Source organism: Acanthochromis polyacanthus, chromosome 6 (genome assembly GCF_021347895.1).
Source record: "Acanthochromis polyacanthus isolate Apoly-LR-REF ecotype Palm Island chromosome 6, KAUST_Apoly_ChrSc, whole genome shotgun sequence".
NCBI lineage: Eukaryota > Metazoa > Chordata > Actinopteri > Pomacentridae > Acanthochromis > Acanthochromis polyacanthus.
The window spans coordinates 29,948,473-29,968,521 of NC_067118.1; the positions used below are offsets into that span (position 1 = coordinate 29,948,473).

The 20,049-nt window shown below is 40.8% G+C and overlaps 3 protein-coding genes across 3 annotated transcripts; 1 reads left to right on the forward strand and 2 right to left on the reverse strand.

The window, feature by feature from the left end:
- Nucleotides 1–2,373: 2,373 nt before the first annotated feature.
- On the reverse strand, nucleotides 2,374–4,575 carry LOC110972741 (cytosolic sulfotransferase 3-like). The gene is made up of 8 exons (XM_051949545.1): nucleotides 4,478–4,575; nucleotides 3,913–4,051; nucleotides 3,670–3,795; nucleotides 3,396–3,496; nucleotides 3,068–3,194; nucleotides 2,879–2,976; nucleotides 2,607–2,781; nucleotides 2,374–2,512 (listed from the first exon to the last, which is right to left on the reverse strand). Exons 2-8 carry the CDS (start codon nucleotides 4,049–4,051, stop codon nucleotides 2,400–2,402), a joined length of 879 nt encoding a protein of 292 aa, XP_051805505.1. The 5' UTR covers nucleotides 4,478–4,575; the 3' UTR covers nucleotides 2,374–2,399.
- Nucleotides 4,576–5,747: 1,172 nt separating this feature from the next.
- Nucleotides 5,748–14,443, forward strand: wdr46 (WD repeat domain 46). Its single transcript, XM_051949852.1, has 14 exons — nucleotides 5,748–5,847; nucleotides 6,129–6,281; nucleotides 7,472–7,552; nucleotides 7,651–7,763; nucleotides 7,874–7,961; nucleotides 8,582–8,643; nucleotides 9,076–9,180; nucleotides 9,303–9,453; nucleotides 10,674–10,909; nucleotides 11,262–11,415; nucleotides 12,782–12,929; nucleotides 13,193–13,383; nucleotides 13,482–13,595; nucleotides 13,699–14,443. The coding sequence occupies exons 1-14, from the start codon at nucleotides 5,791–5,793 to the stop codon at nucleotides 13,816–13,818; spliced, it is 1,773 nt and encodes a 590-aa protein (XP_051805812.1). The 5' UTR covers nucleotides 5,748–5,790; the 3' UTR covers nucleotides 13,819–14,443.
- Nucleotides 14,444–15,414: 971 nt separating this feature from the next.
- On the reverse strand, nucleotides 15,415–18,321 carry b3galt4 (UDP-Gal:betaGlcNAc beta 1,3-galactosyltransferase, polypeptide 4). The gene has a single exon (XM_022189120.2). It carries the CDS (start codon nucleotides 17,486–17,488, stop codon nucleotides 16,373–16,375), a length of 1,116 nt encoding a protein of 371 aa, XP_022044812.1. The 5' UTR covers nucleotides 17,489–18,321; the 3' UTR covers nucleotides 15,415–16,372.
- Between the last annotated feature and the right edge of the window lie 1,728 nt (nucleotides 18,322–20,049).

A 20,049-nucleotide genomic window follows, 5' to 3' on the forward strand; every position in this document is an offset into this window, starting at 1 on the left:
TGTTGCTCACTGGTGTTTACCAACTCTTTCAACTGAAGCATACAACATCCAGGTGGTATTTTAGACATTCATTTGTTGTCATAGTAATTCATCAAAATTTCATTTTCAAATACTTCCAAGAGAAGACGTTCTGAAAAAATTAGTTTATGTCCATCCATCTGTCCATCCGTCCATCCATCCATCCATCCATCGACCTCCGCTTTTCCGGGGCCAGGTCGTGGAGGCAGCAGGCAATGCGGGTCATTCCAGACGCCCCTCTCCCCTGCGACGCTTTCCAGCTCTTCCTGGGGGATGCCAAGGCATTCCCAGTCCAGACGAGATATATAATCCCTCCATTTTGTTCAGGGTCTGCCCCGGGGTCTCCTCCCAGGTGGACGTGCTTGAAAAACCTCCAGAGGAAGTCTCCATGGAGGCCTCTGACTCAGATGGCCAAACCACCTGAACTGGCTCCTTTCAACACGAAGGAGCAGCGACTCTACTCCGAGCTCTCTCCGGATGTCTGAGCTCCTCACCCTATCTCTAAGGCTGAGCCCAGCGACCCTACGGAGGAAGCTCATTTAGGCCGCTTGTATCCGCGATCTTGTTCTTTTGGTCACTACCCAGAGCTCATGACCATAGGTGAGGGTTGGAGCATAGATAGACTGTTAAATTGAGAGATTCGCCTTACGGCTCAGCTCCTTCTTCACCAAAACAGTCTGATACAACGCCTGCACTACTGCTGACGCTGCACCAATCCGCCTGTCCATCTCACGCTCCATTTTCTCATCACTTGTGAACAAGATCCCGAGATACTTGAACTCCTTCACTTGGGGAAGCCACTCCCCTCCAAGCCAGAGCTGCAGCAGATGATGAAGCACTCAAAATTGTTGCAGATTGAAAACTTCACACTGGACTTCAAACTCCTTGGACTCTGTGCCTCTCCATTCTTCCTTCAGACTCTGTGACCTTGATTTCCCAATGAAATGCAAGATTTCCTTTCATCTGAAAAAGTACTTTGGACCAATGAATGACACTCCAGTTCTTTTTGTCCTCAGCCCAGCTAAGACCTTCTGACATCAACCTCTGGTTCAGGAGTGGCTTAATATGAGGAATTCAACAGTTGTAGCTCCTTTCTTGGAGACGTCTGTGTTTGGTGGCTCTTGATGTACACCAACTTCAGTCGTTGTGAAGCTTGTTGGATCTCAGTCTGCCAGAAAGGGACAGATGCTGTTCTGACAGCTTCATCCACCAACTTGTTCAAAAATCGCTTCTGGATCAACTATTAGTATCTTTAGAGGTCTTGGAGAAAAAGTCTTCAGTCTTTGGAGTTTGCTGTGAATAATGTTTATTCAATACAACCAGTTCTAAGAACAAACATGAGTCAAATCTTGAGATTTCAAGTGTTTAAGCAATGTCTTTCAACTTCTTATATATTTTACAACTTATCCAACTCTCTTCCTTCTCCTGGAAAACTACAACCCATACTTCTTACAACGACCAATCCGGACATTTCTGCCACTATTGTTTTTGAATTTCTGAGGGTGTGACCTGTTAGTGGTAACCTTCCAAACACTACTCAATGTCGAGGGAGGACCACTCACCCTCTGTTAGCTGTCAGGAGAGCACTGCATGGAATTTTCATGTTCTCCCTGTGCATGCGTGGGTTTTCTGCAGGTACTCTGGCTTCCTCCCACAGTTCAAAGACATGCTGAGGTTAACTGATAATTCTAAATTGTTCGTAAGTGTGAATGTGAGTGTGATTGTTTGTCTCTGTGTAGCCCTTTAATAGACTGGTGAGCTGTACTTCGCCCTAAGTCAGCTGGGATATACTCCAGCCTTCCCACGACTTTGATGAGGTTTAAACGGTGTATAGATAATGGATGGATGTCTTCATAGTACATCACAAGTTCTCATATATGCATGATTGTCTTCTCCTCAGAGATGGCAAGAGAGATTGAATGAAGTACAAGAGTCAATATCCTTTGTTTCTGTTACCTTATTTTTTAAATGTCCCACACACAGAAGAAAACAATATGAACAACAGAAATGAGCTTGTATTGTTTTATTGCACTATATACTAATATAAATAAAAAATATGGATATAATTAAATTATTTTCAATTCATCTCTCATACAAAAGTTATTTTCAACTCAAAGTATCAGTGCCAAAACAATTTACAGTCATACAGCTTTTTTGGTTTATTGTGTAATTGTGTGATCAGTTTATTACACATAAATTCTCTGTTTTGAAAGACATTCGCTTTGATTTTTTTGGTGCTTCATAATATAAATTTCTGGTTTGAATTTATATAAAATCACAAAAAATGTAAAATTCCTGAACACCTCTACTACTGTCTAGCAGTGCCACATCTGGTCCGTCATGGACCCGTCTTTACATACACACAGTGTGTCTGGTCCTGCTCAGATTGTAGTACGGAACTGAAGTGTGGGATCCTTCATCTTTTGCTTGTAGTCTTCATCAAACTCTTCATTCTGGGCCACAGTGAAGTGGTTCTTCCAGTCACCAACCTTCCCTGCAGGACCACAGAGAATCAGTCAAGTCTTTTAATTCAATGTGGAATGTCAGGTTTTTTCCCCCTTCTAATCTCATATTACTGTCCACCATACCTTTTCTCATGAAGGGAGAAATTCTGAAATCCATCTGTGGGATTGAGGAATAGTTGACCATCTCATTCTTTTTCATGTTATCAAACTGCGTTCCACCAACTATCATTCTCTTCTCTTCAGCTGAAGGAGACAAACCAAGAAAGGAGCAGAGTTTGTCTATTTCCCGTCCAGTGTCCTAGAAACACAAGGTTGAATATCATCGCTGCATTCCAACCAGATAAAGGAGTACTATAGAAAAGTTGCCTGAATAGATAGACTCACACAAAAACTACCTCAATCATATCTTCATAGAACATGTAATGAATTTTTGAATAAGTCTGCTTCTTCTTCCACCAGCCATTCACGTGGTCGTACCAGGGTCCAAACACCACTGAGGCCACAGAATGACACAAGAAAGTAGTATTGAAAGCAAAGTGGAATAAATGGACTGAATAATATGCACCATAGTATTTCATACTTACCCTTTCCTTCCATGAATTTCTTGAAGAAGCTGTTCCAGTCTCCGGGTGCTGGCTGAACCTGGTTCATGCGATTGAAGTGGTAATAAGACACCATGTTGTCTTTTGCGTTGCGGGCTACATAGACAATCTAGAGAAGAAGAAAACACTTCATACTTAATCAGAACCAGACAGGCTTTAATTCTAATGTTTCTTTTGGCTGTTTTTTCCCCCTTCAAATACGATATGATTCCAACATGCTTCTCAATCTGTTAGTTTGCACAACATCAGTATTATCCATTGTCTCAACTCATATATTGAGATAATGCAAACAATGAAGAGGCTACTGTACTCGGCAGTTGTGCTCCCAAAAGGACTTTGGCACTAACTGGTATGGCAAATGAGTTTTAATCAGTCGAGGGGAGGTGGGAAGATTGTCTGCTTGCTCTGTTCCTGTATGAAGAGATGAAAATGGAGTAAGCGAAACCCTGTTCATATGAAATACTTATATTGTGTTGTTGAAATATGATAAAAGACAAATGGCATTAGAAGTTCAGCAATATCTAAATAAAGATGCAATGATGATGAAATAAATCCTGGTTTTAAATACAGTGGTTTTTGCTCACCTTTCAAGGGAGTGTCTTTCTTGTGGATCTCCAAGAAAGGCACTCTATCATAGATAGGGAGGGTTTTGTGACGCTCCGTCTGACCAAAATATAGCAGGTCAAGGATTTGGGAGACCCATGTGGTCCCTAAGAAGACAAAGAGAGAGAATGAGGTAAAATAAGGTAACAAAGTGACATAATCCCTTATCTCTATACACACATTTTATGAGCTACAAAGCCTTTTACACATGATTGTAAACTGACCTGCTTTTGGATATGTCGCAATAAGTATATCATCTGGCCTGGCCTGAAAGTTTTGAATGTTCTCCCAGTTGTCAGTGAAAAGTTTGGTCATTGAGATTCCATGGAAATCAACCAGCACTGGTCGAATAAGTGAATCCATCTTTAAAAATAAATAAGGTAAAGAAATAATCCCAAACTGTAACAATATGATCACTGATTAGAGGAAAAAGGGAAAGTCATGTTGTCCGTTGTAGATAGTGAAGTCAGATTGTCTCAGATGCTTTTAACAGTCATTCATTTAAAAACAATGAAAGGAGACAACAAATATTTAACACTCCAAAAATACAGGTGTTTAAAGACAAAATCTCATAAAACAAACAAGCAAACATTGGGGCTGACTGAGGAAAAGAGGGCCTAAAACCTTTAAAGGTTTGCAAAAGCAGTTGAAGCTCCACAGCTCTTTCATGCACCTCAAACACGTCCATTTACAAATCCTTTCTTATTAATTCAGCATTACGCATTTACCGTGATGAAAATGAAACTCACAGTAGAATAAAATAAAAGTTGGTGTTGATATCAGACATACCTTGGTTTGATCAAACGATATTCTGATTTCTGCTGGTTTTCTGTCTTCTCTGACTCCAGTGTTTTGCTTATTTGTGTAACGTTTTCTTTACCCTCTTTTCTTGTTGCATAACTGTCTTGTGACATAGTGCTTTCACAGTTGGGTAAAGTTGGAAAGTTCGGTAAAGTCAGAAACACATTCACAGATTTGGACTTGTGGCATTAATAACTCCTTAAATATACGTTGTCAAAACATAAACAATGCCTCTTTCCCATCGTTGTAGGGTAGATAATGCGCTAAAAGTCCAGTTTAATCAAAAGTAACTTTCTTTCAAGCTGCAGAAATAACATTGGTGTCTATATGCATGCGGCTGTGCGACGATTAAACCGGGACCATCTGCAAGTTACAAACCGCTGCAAAAGCGAAGAGAGAAAAAGATTCAGTAACTTAACTCTGATACAATATAGTGTCACATAGTGTCAAATTTACTGCTGCCAGCAACTGACTCCTGCTGGTCATACTACAAATCTTGGTTTGATGTTAAATATTTGTTTTTTATAATTTTAAGGAGTTTTTATCGTAAAAAAAAATCAATAACTTAACTCTTATGCACTGTAGTGCCACCAAATTTACAGCAACCATGAACTCCCTTCTGCTCGTCATTGTACAACTCTTGGTTTGATTTTTTTCATAACTGTAGGGAATTTTCTATTAGTAATACAATTCAGTAACTTCCCTCTTATGAACTGTAGTGTACGTGTGTGTGTGTGTGTGTGTGTGTGTGTGTGTGTGTGTGTGTGTGTGTGTGTGTGTGTGTGTGTGTGTGTGTGTGTGGGTGGGGTGGGGTGGGGGTGGGGAGCTCTGGGGCTGGGGTGCAGCTTATGAGGGGGCTCCAAGCCAAAGAGGTTGGGAACCGCTGATTTAAAACACAAGTGGTTAATGATGAATCGGTTCAACCAACATGTAGGCCTAAAGTAGTGCATTGTCGATAAAATTTGCAGCCTCTCTATTTTTGATATATGTCAGGCCGTAAGTCAAAAGAAATGTTGTACAGAAACATTAATGTTATATTTAAGGAGTTTCAGAAACAGCGCCCTGGAGCTGTGAATCTCTCTCAGAAAATGAAGTACAAATGAGAATGGAAAAGTGCTGTTTTTGTACACGGCATGCAAAATGCATTAATAATAAATATATTTTGGGCAAATGCAGTACAATAAATTTAATATATGAAATTAACTTACATTCACAAAATTTATTTTAAACAAAAAATCTTAATCTGGAAGTCATGTATCCGGAAGTGACGCCGCAGGAACTGAGAAGCGTACACAACAAAGATGGCGTCTCCCGGCGAAGAAGCGACGGGTGATTCACACGTGGGGAAAAATAAGAAGGTAACTGCCAATAAATTATTAAGAAGAAGACAGCACTGCTACTGTTTCAATATTTGTATATCTTTAGCTAAGAAAAATCACCATAGAGCTTTTACACGAGTATATACAACGTAACAGTAATTTATCATTTGCTAGCATTTCGCTGCTAACACTATTAGCACTGGTGTACGGAGTCCCAATTGAGTCGAACTGACCCAGTTTCTATACACAATTAATCGACTCCATGTCCTCCTCATAAAGTCACTGCTACTAATTTGCCACCTCTTGCTCATTTTTAACAGCCACCAGCTCGTTATTGGCAGGAGTTACCAGATAAAGGGAAAGATGAAAAGGATGAAGAAAAGCCTCTGCCGCAGAAGGATCAACAGACACAGAAAGCAAAGAAAAGAAAGCAACAAGAGGATCAAAGAGATGGAAAGAAATTTGTTTCAGGGGTAAGCGAATAAGTGTGGTCGCTGTTAGACTGGTTCAGGATACCACTGTCATTCATTGTGTTTCATGTCAATGACAGCATCAGTTCTGACTTGAAACCATATTAATAACTAACGTTATATAAATGGTAACAAATGATGTCATTAATTTCTGTGTAGATCCATGTCATGGTAATTCTGGGAGCCTCTGTAGAAAGCACCATAACCTGAAAGAGAAATTCTGCTGCTTTTTACTAAAACTCAAAGGATGCCACTAATCTATTCTGTCTATTTGCTAAAGTGTGATAGGATTAAGATTATAGATATATTTAACATAGATGATGTTTAATGTGTAACTATTCATGAAATCAACAGTGTGAGTTGTTTATTTTCACACCTACTTTGTCCTTTTTTGCTTCTCTTCAAGTTGTTTCAAAACTGGAAAACATCATTTTGTTCCACACTGCCACATTGTTGCATTAAATCCTTTCTTCATAATGGTTCAGATTTTTTTGTGTAATTTATTACTGAGATGTGGGAATTGATTGTTAGTGTTGTGTTATTCTGAGAGATGTTTCAACTGCTTGGGTTCCTAATTGATACGAATAAGGCTGACAAAATGGTCATCTCATTACTGTGTAACTCAATACAGTTAAACTGCGACACAAACTTCAAAATGTCTGAGAAGCTGAACAACACATCTCTAGACCTGCAAACAGTACATTGTGTTACCCTTATGAAGGTTTGATTTTAATAAAAATTTTTGTAATAGTTGGAGCTTGGCATACCTAATTACCTGGAAACCAAATGTAATAATTACATAAAGTAAGGCTGCATGTTTTTTATGGCTGTGCGGTTCCATCACCTGGAAATTAGGATGATGATTCTTTGTTTTTAGAGATCTTTCCCCAAATTTCAGTCCAATATATTTACTGTCTTTGGGACTTTTATGTTGCCTGACAAAAAGTTTAGAATTCTGTTTTTAATGTGGTGTGAAATTAATCTACTTTTAGGGAGTCTTATATTTGTGAATTCTCCATTTCTTTATTTTCGGTAATTACCCATGTCTATTTTTATACACTAATGTTGATATTATTAATATTGTCAATAAATCTCCCAGCTATACATGAACTTACAATAATGATTACATTTGTAATGTAACGTTGGTAATACATTATTTTGCATTGTGCTAATTAATCTTCTTACGCTCTCAGAAATCCGACCCTTTCCCAGGTCCTGCTCCACTTTCAAAAGAGAGGGTGCAGAAATTCAAGAGGAAAGATAAGGCTAAAAGGGTGAGCTCCAAAATGCCTGTTATGTACAATTGTTTTGATAAGTGGAGTTAACTGCTGTCTCTCGCAAGTATCTAAGTTCTTTTTTCTTTCAATTTTAGCCTCGTAACCAGCATTTCAAGCTGAGAGACATAATGAAAAGATCAGATGAAGCCTCAGAAATGTCCCAGAAACAAGCTGCCCGGTTTGACATCCTGCTCCCCGAGGATGCAGGGTAATTTCTTCTAAAACATGTTCTATAACTTCTTTGTGTCACAGTGTATGCTGTGACAGAGGTTAGGGAATAAAAAATGTAACTTCAGCCATGTTTTCTGTTATTCTCAGGTTTCTAGAAGGAGATGAAGATGAGGACACATGTACAATCTCACAGGAGGACATTGCAGAAGCAGTGGACATAACCTCTGGAACAAAGGTACAGGGGCATTTGTTAATATATATCTTTACTTTTGCTCTTTTTTTTAACACCCTAGTCATACTGTAAGTAATTAACAGCAGAAACCCACAGTTTAGCAGCTGTGTCTAAAAAAAAAAACTTTCTCTGGCTTAAGAAATTATTTTATTACTACACAAAGTTAACACACATTCTCTGTGTGTTTTCTGCTTCTTACTTGAATCAATGCAGGATCTTCAACCCACAAAAATAATAGCAGTATTTGCACAAGCTCACACAAGCAGAAATCATTGGCAATCCACAGCACTCTTTGATTTCAGCTTGTTAACTACTGATTAGACACATCAGTGTTATTTGCTACTGTTTGCTTTATACAAACATAATGGTAGAACACGGAAAGAACAACGTGGTTAACTGACTTTATGTAGTTGCTTCTAGGTCATGTATACAAATTAGCTTTTTGATTATTATTTTTTGTTCACTTTGAGTTAAACTATTGCATAAAAGTGTTTTTGATATAACATCGTATTCAGCTGTATTTTTTATGACTTACTTAGATTAGTCATTTTCAAGAGTCTCCTGGTAAGTGCTTCTGTTATTGACTTTTACTAATCAGCATTTTTTTCTTTCTTCGTCTTCAGTATTTCAACCTGAAACTCTCTCAATTTGGGCCATATCGAGTTGACTACACTAAGACTGGACGGTCAGTATCACATTCTCCAGACTCATACAGTGTAGTGAGTGGATCCCAGATACTTGATTTTTTTGGTCCACCTATTATCACTTTACAACAGTTGTATTTGTGGCTACTTGACAATTGTAAATTGTAATATTTAGCCTTTGTCAAATCTGTTTAGTGTTTCACTGAAAAAAAGCTGTCAGCTGCAGTAGAAAGGGGCACTAATAAGAGTGTTGAGATTGAACCAAAACAGTAAAGTTGCAGACCATGAAACCAAAGCAATGAAACATAGAAAGACACTGAAGTGCACTACTTGGCTTAGACAAACCTGCAGAGTTGGGTGATGAATCACTGTGGAGCAACACATTTTACATAAAGAGTCATTGGTGATCTACAGATAATGATTATCACACATTTCTGTGTTTGAGTTGTGTGTTTGTGTTCTCTTCACTTCAGTCACCTGCTGCTTGGTGGGAGGAGAGGCCACGTTGCTTGTATAGACTGGCAGTCCAAACATCTGATGTGTGAGATAAACGTGATGGAGTCTGTTAACGATGTAAAGTAAGTCATTCACATTTAGCTTATTATGTTACAGTCATACTACACCTACCAGCGACAGACATCATTTTCATTCATATTTCAACATCTTCTCCAGAGTAAAATGCATTTCTGCCTTCATTTAGGTGGCTCCATAGTGAGGCTATGTATGCAGTGGCTCAGAAGAAGTGGCTGTACATCTATGACTCCAATGGAATAGAGCTTCACTGCATCCGCAAGTTCAATGACGTCCTTCGCATGCAGTTCCTCCCCTACCACTTTTTACTCGCCACAGCGGTGTGTTTTCTAAACCATTCTGATAGTATATGATATACGCATATTTATATTTCCTCAGTAACAAAATTTTTTCTTGTGTTGAATTTGCCTCTAAGATTAATGCTGTTGTTGTGTTTTCTGTTTTGTTGAAACTCATTCAGTTTTCCAGGTGTTTGTAGATCTGATTAAGAGGGCAGCACTTAAAGGGGAACTTGGTTTTTTTTCAACCTGAGGTCTGTTTTCATGTCATTTCATACATGTGGGTGATGGAGAAATGAATTTTCGACATAGCTCCAGTATTTAGCCAGGCAGGCAGCTTAGCAGCTCAGCTAGCGAAAAGTATGGGGCAACTTGCCCCCCCGCGTCAAAGTCCGCCCTAACGTGCTTTTTTGCCCCACACTGACCGGCTCAGATAGTCTCAACGAGTGTCCCACAACATACGAGAGATGAGAAGTGAACGAAAACCTCCACATTACTTGGTGATCGCTCTTTGTTGTGGTCTGTATCCAAATCTCGGGACGCGAGAAAGCAAATCTCATTCCGAAATCGCGCGATAGCTCATGCCTCACCGGTGTTTTGGCGCGAGCTATTGCGCGATTTTAGAACGAGATTTGCATTCTAGCGTCCCGAGATTTGGATACAGACCACAACGAAGAGCGATCGCCAGGTAATGTGGAGGTTTTCGTTCACTTCTCATCTCTCGTATGTTGTGGGACACTCATTGAGACTATCTGAGCCGGTCAGTGTGAGGAAAAAAGCACGTTAGGGCGGACTTTGACGTGGGGGGGGCAAGTTGCCCCATACTTCTTGCTAGCTGAGCTGCTAGCTGAGCTGCTAAGCTGCCTGCCTGGCTAAATACTGGAGCTATGTCAGAAATTCATTTCTCCATCACTCACATGTATGAAATGACATATGAAAACAGACCCCAGGTTGAAAAAAAAACTGAAGTTCCCCTTTAAATATTGTTACAATAAATTAACAAAAACACCAAAGACGACTTCTAATGTTCTACAAAGGAGTATAAGAAACATTCAGATCGGATGAATTAGAATGATTTAAGAGGTGTAAGTCCCACTGAATGTCAAAACATGTGTATGGTATCTGTGTTCAGGGATGACTGAGTAATGATTTAAAGGAATATAAATCTTGACACATAGTCTGCGTGTCGCATTTCTAACAAACATAATCAGATCCTTGAAGTCTGTCTTCAGCAATAATCTTGGTCTCACTCTTGTCTTCAGAGTGCTACAAGTTTCCTGCAGTACCTGGACGTGTCAGTAGGAAAGGAGGTGGCAGCATTCTGCACCAAGATGGGCCGACTTGACGTGATGTGCCAGAACCCTCATAATGCTATCATCCACCTGGGACACCCCAACGGTACGGTCACCCTCTGGTCGCCAAACCAGAAAGAAGCGCTCGTCAAGATGCTCTGTCACCAAGGCGGTGTGCGCTCTGTCACTGTGGACAAGACGGGCACGTAAGTCACATTAAAACTGTGCATTTTTATCTAACAGCATGGAAATTTTATTTCTTTTAGGGGCAGTAAGCTGTAAATTCTAATGTGTGCACGTGCTGTGTAGATGCTGTTTCACTATAGTACCAGTTTAAACATTATTTGTCCTATATTACTTCATGTCTAAAACTGTAATAAGTTGTTTGAATCACTGACAAAATTACCAATCACATCCTGAAGATAAGTTAGCAAGTTTGCTGAAGAAATCTACAATTGATTGAATAATTGTTACATTTTCTGTGGTGACAATTTAGCTGCATTTTCCTCAATGTCCACCAGAAGTCAGTCTGTTGTTATGTTCTCCTGTTGTTGGCAGATACATGGTGACATCTGGTCTGGATAAAAAGCTGAAAGTGTATGACATTAGAGCCTTCAAACCCCTCAAGTCATACTTCCTCCCTGCTGGAGCTTCCTGTTTATCGCTGAGCCAGAGGGGACTGCTGTCTGCAGCCACGGGAGATGTTGTTCAGGTCACGATCGCATCCACACCTAACAGCGATTGATTTGTCATTGAAAACCAATCAGAGCCACAGGAAGCGCATTAGTGCAGTGAATAGAGCTTTATATTTAGGATGAGCAGCAAAGCAGTTATTCTTTAGTCGAAAAAAAATCTTAACCAGAAGCACACAAAATAAGAACTAATTTCATAGTAGCAGTGACATTAGTGGGAGTAAACACTTTGATAGATTTGTGATTTCCTAATAATGATCTAGGAGGTTTTCTGTAAATATTTAGTGGTAAATATAGATCAAATAGAAGTACAGTCTTGAACTGATGTTAATATTTTGTATTGATTTTAAAAGTAGTTAGTAATTACAAAGGAGTTTCCTCAAGAGAAAGTGCTTTATTGAAATCCAAACAAATATTCACTTATCTTTATTTAGTACTGATAACTTGAAACTGTATGTATTAAATTGTGTGCTTCCTTGTGGAATGATTTTCCATATTTGCATATCCAGATCACAGTATTGTTCCAAGTTATCCTTACTGTGAGATCTGTGAAAAGCAGTGTTTGCTTGTTGGACTGTAAACTGATCTGTGCAGTATGGCTTTCTGTATTGTCTGGGGAAACTGATTTCATGAATGATGCATCCCAAGACCACATGACAGAAAACATCTGGTGTGAAAACATTTATATGGCCTTTAAAAAAAAACATATTTTATGTTATTGCTTTAAACCTGTGACATTAGCAGGAAGGCATGTGTAAAGTCCTCAAATGACCAGGGTTGGAATTTCATTTCTGAGCTACTTTCTTGTTCCCTTACATTAAGTTGTTTGTTTCAACATACTAGAGATGAGAAGTGAACGAAAACCTCCACATTACTTGGCAATCGTTATTTGTTGTGGTCTGTATCCAAATCTCGGGACGCTAGAAAGCAAATCTCATTCCGAAATCGCGCAATAGCTCGTGCCCCACCGGTGTTCTGGCGCGAGCTATCGCACGATTTCGGAACGAGATTTGCTTTCTAGCGTCCTGAGATTTGGATACAGACCACAACAAAGAGCGATCGCCAGGTAATGTGGAGGTTTTCGTTCACTTCTCATCTCTCGTATGTTGTGGGACGCTCATTGAGACTATCTGAGCCGGTCAGTGTGGGGGAAAAAAGCACGTTAGGGCGAACTTTGACACGGGGGGGGGGGGCAAGTTGCCCCATACTTTTTGCGAGCTGAGCTGCTAAGCTGCCTGCCTGGCTAAATACTGGAGATATGTCAAAAATTAATTTCTCCATCACTCACATGTATGAAATGACATACGAAAACAGACCCCAGGTTGAAAAAAATGAAGTTCCCCTTTAACTTTTTGCCTCCATGCCAATTTGTGTCTCCCCCTGCAGGTGTACAGGGACGTATGGAGCGCTCCGGTGACTAAACCCTACATGGCTCACAGAGTTCGGGGATCAGTGTGGGGGCTGCACTTCTGTCCTTTTGAGGATGTCCTTGGAGTTGGGCATGGAGACGGTTTCACCAGCATGCTCGTACCTGGTCAGACTCAATTTTACATTACACTGGAAAGTTTTAAAGTAGCTTGAACAACCAAGACACGCTAAATGGGTCATGGTTGAAAGAGACCGTTTTACAGTAAACGTGTGGTTTCGCTTAAACCACACGTTTCCTGTCATGTGTCTCTTGATGGGTAGAACAAACTGCAAGAGCTGCCATCACTACACTCTATGTTTTATTGAATCCAGGCATACATTTTTAATGTACATTAGAACTGCTATTGTGTTTCCCATTGACATTCACAGGAGCGGGTGAGCCTAACTTTGATGGTCTGGATGCAAATCCATACCGCAGTGCGAAGCAGAGGCAGGAATGGGAGGTTAAAGCCCTGCTGGAGAAGATCCAGCCAGAACTCATCAGCCTCGATCCTACTGAGCTGGGATACGTTGACCGTGCAACATTTGAACAAAGGCATCAAGACAGGGTCCAAGCTCTGGTCAGCGTTTGAAAGCATCTTCACAATAAATATTTACAGATCTACACATTTTAAAGTCACAACCACCTCTTAAAATGCATGCTTTATTTCATTTTCAGGGCTATGATCCGCTTGCTAAAGAAAAATTTGTTCCCAAGTATAAGAAAAAAGGTCGTAGTTCTGCTGGTGCCGTTGAAAGGCGCAAAAAGCAAGTGGCTCACGAGGACCAGAGGGTGAGTAGGCAGAATATGAGATGACGTTTGTTAAAGCCCACTTTTATTTTTCTGCTGTGTCTGAACTAAATGCCTTGTCTCTCTTGACTTGTTTACCCCTCAGGACGAAATCAGGAAAACTGTGGAAGACAAAATGAAAATGGAAAAAGAAACCAAGGAGAGAGCGAAGAAAAAGGCAGCTCTATCTAATCAGAAATCTGCCCTGGACAGATTCAAAAAATAGAAAAGGAGGATTCTTTGTGCAGCTCAAACCCCAGTGACATTCTGTAGGAGTGGACCTTTGAACTTCACATAAAAGAGACAGTTTTGTTCACATTACGCCTCTGTGGGAACAAACCATGCAACTGCAGACATTCGGAATGCAGTTGACATATAAAGTCGTGCATTCTGATGGGCAACAGTTCACTGAATCAATGCTGAGTGCATTAGTAGGGCAGCACTATTGAATGTCTGCAGCCTGGAGCACTTCTTTCATGTGAAGATAATGTGATGTTCTATAGCTGACATGGGTGTCATCCAGAGTTTGTGTTAGAAGTGCAGTGTGTAGGATTTAGAAGGCATTGCATACTGCAAATAACACTGCTTGCATCGCCTTCCCGTTAAACAACAACGTAAAAGACCCTTTCTGGCGCCAGTGACTCCATGGAAGACAACCTACTCTTGCTGTAGATGTAAAGGGCTCATTCTAAGGTAGTTAACACACAATGATTATCGCTTACAGGTCAATGTATGCAATGGAAACATAAATATTATATTCAGTTTCTGCTATTGGAGTCCCCTAAATCTTACACACTACTCTTTCATATGCTATTTTTTCTCTGCCTATAAATACATTTTTGTAAGATTTTTGACCTTGTCAAACTGAGTTCTTTGGTGCCTGTTTATATTTATTATATAAATAAGTTCTGAAAAGAAATACGGTGGGACAAACTTTCTGAATACAAACTACTACTTGATGTCGCAACTGAATATCAAAACACGGAATACGTTCACTATTTTTATTGCTGTGGGAAATTTCATGATTAAATCACTCATCTATGAAGCTCCCCCTGCAATATGGATTGAATGATGCGTGAGACAGTGTTACAGCTGCTTCTCCCTGAAAGGTCGTCTGGAGACCATTTCTTTTCTGATGGATTCACTTAACACTTTGATGCACAACATGGGTCAAAAGTGATCCAAGACCAATGGAAAATGGGTATCTCCTGTCCCACGCTGCGCATCAAAGGGTTAAGTGGTTTTAATAAATGGAGTGACTGAATGGTTCACTGGTTCGACCACATTCTTCAGTTAGTGCTAAATGCGGGAGTGCAAAGGCTTTTAAAGCAGTGAATTCCCTCAGCAGGCGTGGAACCTGACTGTGTTCCCTCACTCTGTATCCTGCCACTAACAGGGTGAAAGCAAAAGTTCCAGTGCAGCATATTTTAAATAATATTTGTAGCTGTTACAAGTTTTAGACGCGTTTGCATGTAATTACTACTTTGTTGGGATTACATACTCTGTAGGCTGTTTTTATGTCATGTATAGGGATCCTGATTTCAGTGAGACTCGCTAAATAACTAAAACTTAAGAAGTCTGTTACATTTAGCAGGATTACAGGTTTTGCACATTCATTAGCAGCAATGATAGTTAATGGTTTGAAAAGAACACTGTAGTGGAATTTATTAGTCTTGAAATGTGAAAGTTAAGCAATAACTTGACCATAGATGTTAAGAAATAATTGACGGTTCATATTTCCCAACATTTGCTTCTTCCTTTGTCACCCAGGAAGGAACGATATAGTACAAAATACCTGTTGAGTGTTGAAACAAAGCAGACCTTTTGGTTCACAGAGTGGTTTATTGGTGACTATATTTGATTCGTACATGTATTTCCTGAGCATAAACACACTGACTTTCTCTCTTAAAATGTCATCTCCACCTCACATAGCAGACACAAAACCAAGTCCAGACCTGTCGGCACAGAGCTGCCGTCACACGTTTCAGTTTAAACTCAAGGTTACAGAGAAAACTTATAAATAATGCTGTCTGTCTATGTATAACGTCATTTCACAGTCACTGGTAGCGGTGTCAGCTGTGGAGAAAAATTCCCTTTGCTGTCTGTTTTCAGAAGTGGCCGCATAGATCTCACTGTATCCAATTTCAGCGTCCATTTAATGGCTTGCCATTCCAGTCCCCATTATTGAATTACATCAATTCTGTTCATTTACTCAAGTCATAATTAGTTTAGCACATAACAGCTTTTGGTGATTTGTTGCTCCATTTCTATTGGGGTATATGAAGCCTGTGATTTCATGTTTATTGCACTATATTTTGGAGACATGCATTTAGGCAAATAGACTACTACAATTGAAGTCCCTGGTACTAGACTACACAGGTGTTAAATAAATGAAGGCAGCAGCCTATAGATGTCAGACATTGTGTCAGCATCATTTTCTGAATGTGCATTCATCACATAAGCAGCTGTATTTCCTCACTGTATATCAGCATGCTAATGCTTGCTCTAAATCTACAGTTTGTGTCAGTGTAATGTTGCAGGATGCTCTAACAGTCTAAAGACAGGTGAAAGATTACTCTGACAGCTCTCCATGCTACCAGCTGATCGTTGTCTTTTTTGCAAAAAAATAAAAGCCAGTTGAATATCAAACTATAAAAAAATAAAGTGACATTATTTCAGTGCACATAGTGAAGCTGCACAGCCTTAAGAGCACTTGTGCTGTTCACAGTACTGAAGCAAGGCACAGCCCCGATGAGTCCAGTTTGTCCTCCTGTTAACCCTCACAATCCTTGCTCCAGCCCCAGAGCTGAGCCCAGCAACCCCCTGACTTTGCACACCCCCAGAGAAGCCCGGAGACTGAGCCAGGAGCAAGGAACTGAAGAATGGACCTCGGCCCAGTAGTGCAGCATCTCCCTGGGTGAGATGCGGTGGATGGACACCATGCCCTGATAGCAGCAGCGCCCATATGGCACAGGTAAACCACCAGAGAAGAGAGGGCAGTGTGAGGGCAGCACTCCAGCTGTCCGGGCACACAGACCTACGAACACATCCTCAGGTGGCAGAGGTGTGGATAAAGGTGATGCAGAGGCTGCCAGGGAAATTTTGAGCAATGCAGAGCGGGACAGGACGTAGGTAGTACCACTGCAATAATCTGGAAAGACTGAGGCAGGGTAGGCCCCTGAGGGGAGGTAGTGCTTGCTGTCCGGATCACGGTCCGGAGCCACACGGAGATGCACCCTGCCGAGGTACAAGTCTCCCTGCTCATAGGGGTTCCGACTCTTGTTCAGGAAGTGGAGCAGGGCGCTGGGGTTGAACAGGACATCATCGTCCACTTTGGCCATGAAGTGAGCTTGGGGGCAGAAGCGGCGGCCCCAGCCCAGCATGGACAGGGTCTTCAGTGTGAGGTTGGAGTAGCTGTCCAGAAAACGCCCCTGAATCAGGTCACCTCTCTCCCGGGCTTCTTCTATCAACAGCTTGGCCAGTCCAGGGTCAGACGCCACACCCACCATGAAGAGAGTCATGACCCGCAGGCCCCTCACCTCCACCTCACCTCCCCAGGTATCCCTGATGGCTTGACGGGCCCTCTGATTGGCAGGGGCCGAGATAACCATGGTGATGAGGTAAGGCTTGGCACGTTGGCACACCAGCGGGCTGGGCATGAGCAGGAATTCCTCGGGTCTGGTTGGAGGGACGCTCTGCGGGGGGATGACGCCGGCGTACGGCTCCACCACCGTGTTCTGGCCCATGGAGGTGACCCACGACTCGATGAAGTCCACGAAGAGTAGAGCCAGCAGCGCCGCGCACGTTGCCGCTGCGCACAGAAACGTCAGGACCCCGAGCCTGTTTCCCCGCTTCCCAAACCGGGGCTTGCATACCCACAATCCCCGTCCCACCATGACCAATCCCCGCTTCCTCTGCACAGGTCTGAAGACCACTGTAGCTGCTACCACGCTCCCCGTTTCTCCCAAAGTCTGTCTTTCCTTGTCTCTGCGGCTAAAAAAGCTCCGCTGTCATTGCATTTTTGCGCCTTTCCTCACCTCTCGATCCGTCCGGAGTCAGACGCAGCAGCGGAAGGTGGAGAGCCCCGGTGACATTGAAGATGCGGTAAAACGGCTGATGGACTTCTGTTGATTTTCCTGCTGCCCACTCGAATACAAAAAAAGTGGGATATGCAGCTGCGCAAAAGAAACGGTCGATTCGACAGCAGCCCAAAGCTATTTTTTGTCCCGACGTGTTGCTGCTCACTACTCAGCTCTGATAGTACGTCCCGACTCCTATTTACCTTCATAGATGTTGAATTAATGCCACATGTTTTTATTTATGTGTCATTTGTTGAGCAAAAATGTGCATTCCTTATTAATATGCTACGTCGCAATAAACCTTACTGCACTGTGAAGAAGAAAAGTCTCAAATGTAGTGTAACATTAAAGCACATACAAGGTGCTCACCGTGCGATAGCGAAAGTAAGCGGTGATAATGGCGAAGCATCACATGATGCTCTGTAGAAAAAAAAGGTGTGCTGCAGCCATTGCATCGGAGTACAGTAAGGATATTAGGTTAAAATATCCACGACCGATGTGAAATTAGCAACTCAGAGAAGCTAAAAAACAACCCAACAACATCAACTAATAAATCTGAGGGGTTGTATTTTAAATCGTGCTTCGTTTGAAGTCCTGCTGTGCGCCTATTGTTCACTGCAGTCAGTTCATCACACCTGGTGGCGCAGGGCGACACCTGCTGGTCACTCAGTGGTAATGATTACCACATGTGTGTAACTGAGGTTGGCCCATAAAGCACTAATTTGTTGCCATTAAGTGGCTCAAGCAGATGTGAAGTGAAGTGTGCTCCCTTGCTGCAGAGATGTGAGTAGTATCAGTGCAGTTAAACAGCCTCCATGGAAAAATGTACCAGTAAGTATGCAGTTTTTACGCAGGTTGCGAAAAAAACTGCAAACGAAATGATAGAATCAAACTGTTTCTGTCTGGAAGTCAGAGAAACTTCCACAAATAAGAGCCATCTTCTATCATTCTGCACAGTGAAGCTTAAACATCCTAGAAAAGTAATGATGGGGATTTTTAACTTCACAAGTAAACTGTATGAAGTTTCCACAGATTTGTGTAGGTGAGTAACATTTACGCCGTAAATGTTACGCCGTATTATTTATGTTTTAATATGTTTTATTGTTCAATATATACATGATAAATAATAATGATGTGTTTTATCATGTATGGGTGCAACTATTGTAAAAACTCAGTTAAACATTTAAAGAACAGGCTAGTGTGTGTGTTTTATCCATTAAAAGGTCACAAAAAATATGAATGTTTTCATAGCAGTATATACATTTTTTGTTGCTTTTCGGATAAGTGTTTATTGCAGTTTGCAGATGCAATACAGCAGTGTAAGTCAGCATCAGCTATTCCAGTCATTAGACAAATAGGAAGATAAATGAACAGCTATGATCGCATTTGTGTAAACTTCTGAATTTGCGAAAAAGCTCAAAAGTGTTTTGACAATATTTTGCAAAATATGTGAAAATCAGGTGCCTTTTATACTTTCATATGTGATACTTAGAGTCGAGCAACTGCTGACAGCTATGTTCCTGCCAAGACCATCTGAAAGCCTCAATAATTCTAGATAATCTAAAGGATGTGTGTGAGGGAAAGTAGTAATGATTTTGTGTTTTATTATTTAGGGTTGCCTCAATTATGAACTTCAAAGTTAATCTTTATTTTAAGTATTCGCCACAGAATTGCAGAATTAAATGCAGCTGTAATGCTTTCCATACTACACACAGATAATTTATTCAAATACTATATTGTGAATTACAATACAATAAAGCAATACAATAGTTAAATTACATATATTCACAATACACAAATATGCATGTATGCATATATGGGTATATATGCAGTGTATTTGTATCAATATACATGTAATAAATGTGTACATTCTAATATATTAATAACGAGCCTACATTCTAATCATTATATAATTTCTAGCAGTTTCATTTGTGATCATCTATGTTTACAAATATCAATATCAATAATGTGCAAACAAAAATTCACAAGGCAGTATAGTAGAAATGAGACAACGGCACATAAGATAACCAAGAATGGAAAACTCACAGATGAAGTAAAATATACTGCCTGGACAAAAAACAAAAGTTGGCACCTGGATTTAACTAAACATAAGTATCCATTGGATAATTATTGGCTGCACAGCGGCGTCTGGGATCTTTCTGCTTGGAGTTTGCATGTTCTCCCTGTGCATGCGTGGGTTTTCTCCGGGTACTCCGGCTTCCTCCCACAGTCCAAAAACATGCTGAGGTTAATTTATTACTCTAAATTGTCCGTAGGTGTGAATGTGAGTGTGATTGTTTGTCTGTATATGTAGCCCTGCGACAGACTGGCGACCTGTCCAAGGTGTCCCCTGCTAGTGATGGTGAAATCGAAGCTTC

Bases quoted from the DNA above. Each gene is read 5' to 3' on its own strand.
- LOC110972741 (XM_051949545.1), bottom strand. From the start codon at position 4,051: ATGGATTCACTTATTCGACCAGTGCTGGTTGATTTCCATGGAATCTCA. The intron at 3,195-3,395 runs GTACAGTAGCCT...CTTCTTCTCTAG, and splicing joins TTTGGGAGCACAACTGCCGA to ATTGTCTATGTAGCCCGCAA. The intron at 2,513-2,606 runs GTATGGTGGACA...GTGGTCCTGCAG, and splicing joins TTCTCCCTTCATGAGAAAAG to GGAAGGTTGGTGACTGGAAG.
- wdr46 (XM_051949852.1), top strand. From the start codon at position 5,791: ATGGCGTCTCCCGGCGAAGAAGCGACGGGTGATTCACACGTGGGGAAA. The intron at 5,848-6,128 runs GTAACTGCCAAT...CATTTTTAACAG, and splicing joins ACGTGGGGAAAAATAAGAAG to CCACCAGCTCGTTATTGGCA. The intron at 9,181-9,302 runs GTAAGTCATTCA...GCCTTCATTTAG, and splicing joins GAGTCTGTTAACGATGTAAA to GTGGCTCCATAGTGAGGCTA.
- b3galt4 (XM_022189120.2), bottom strand. From the start codon at position 17,488: ATGGTGGGACGGGGATTGTGGGTATGCAAGCCCCGGTTTGGGAAGCGG.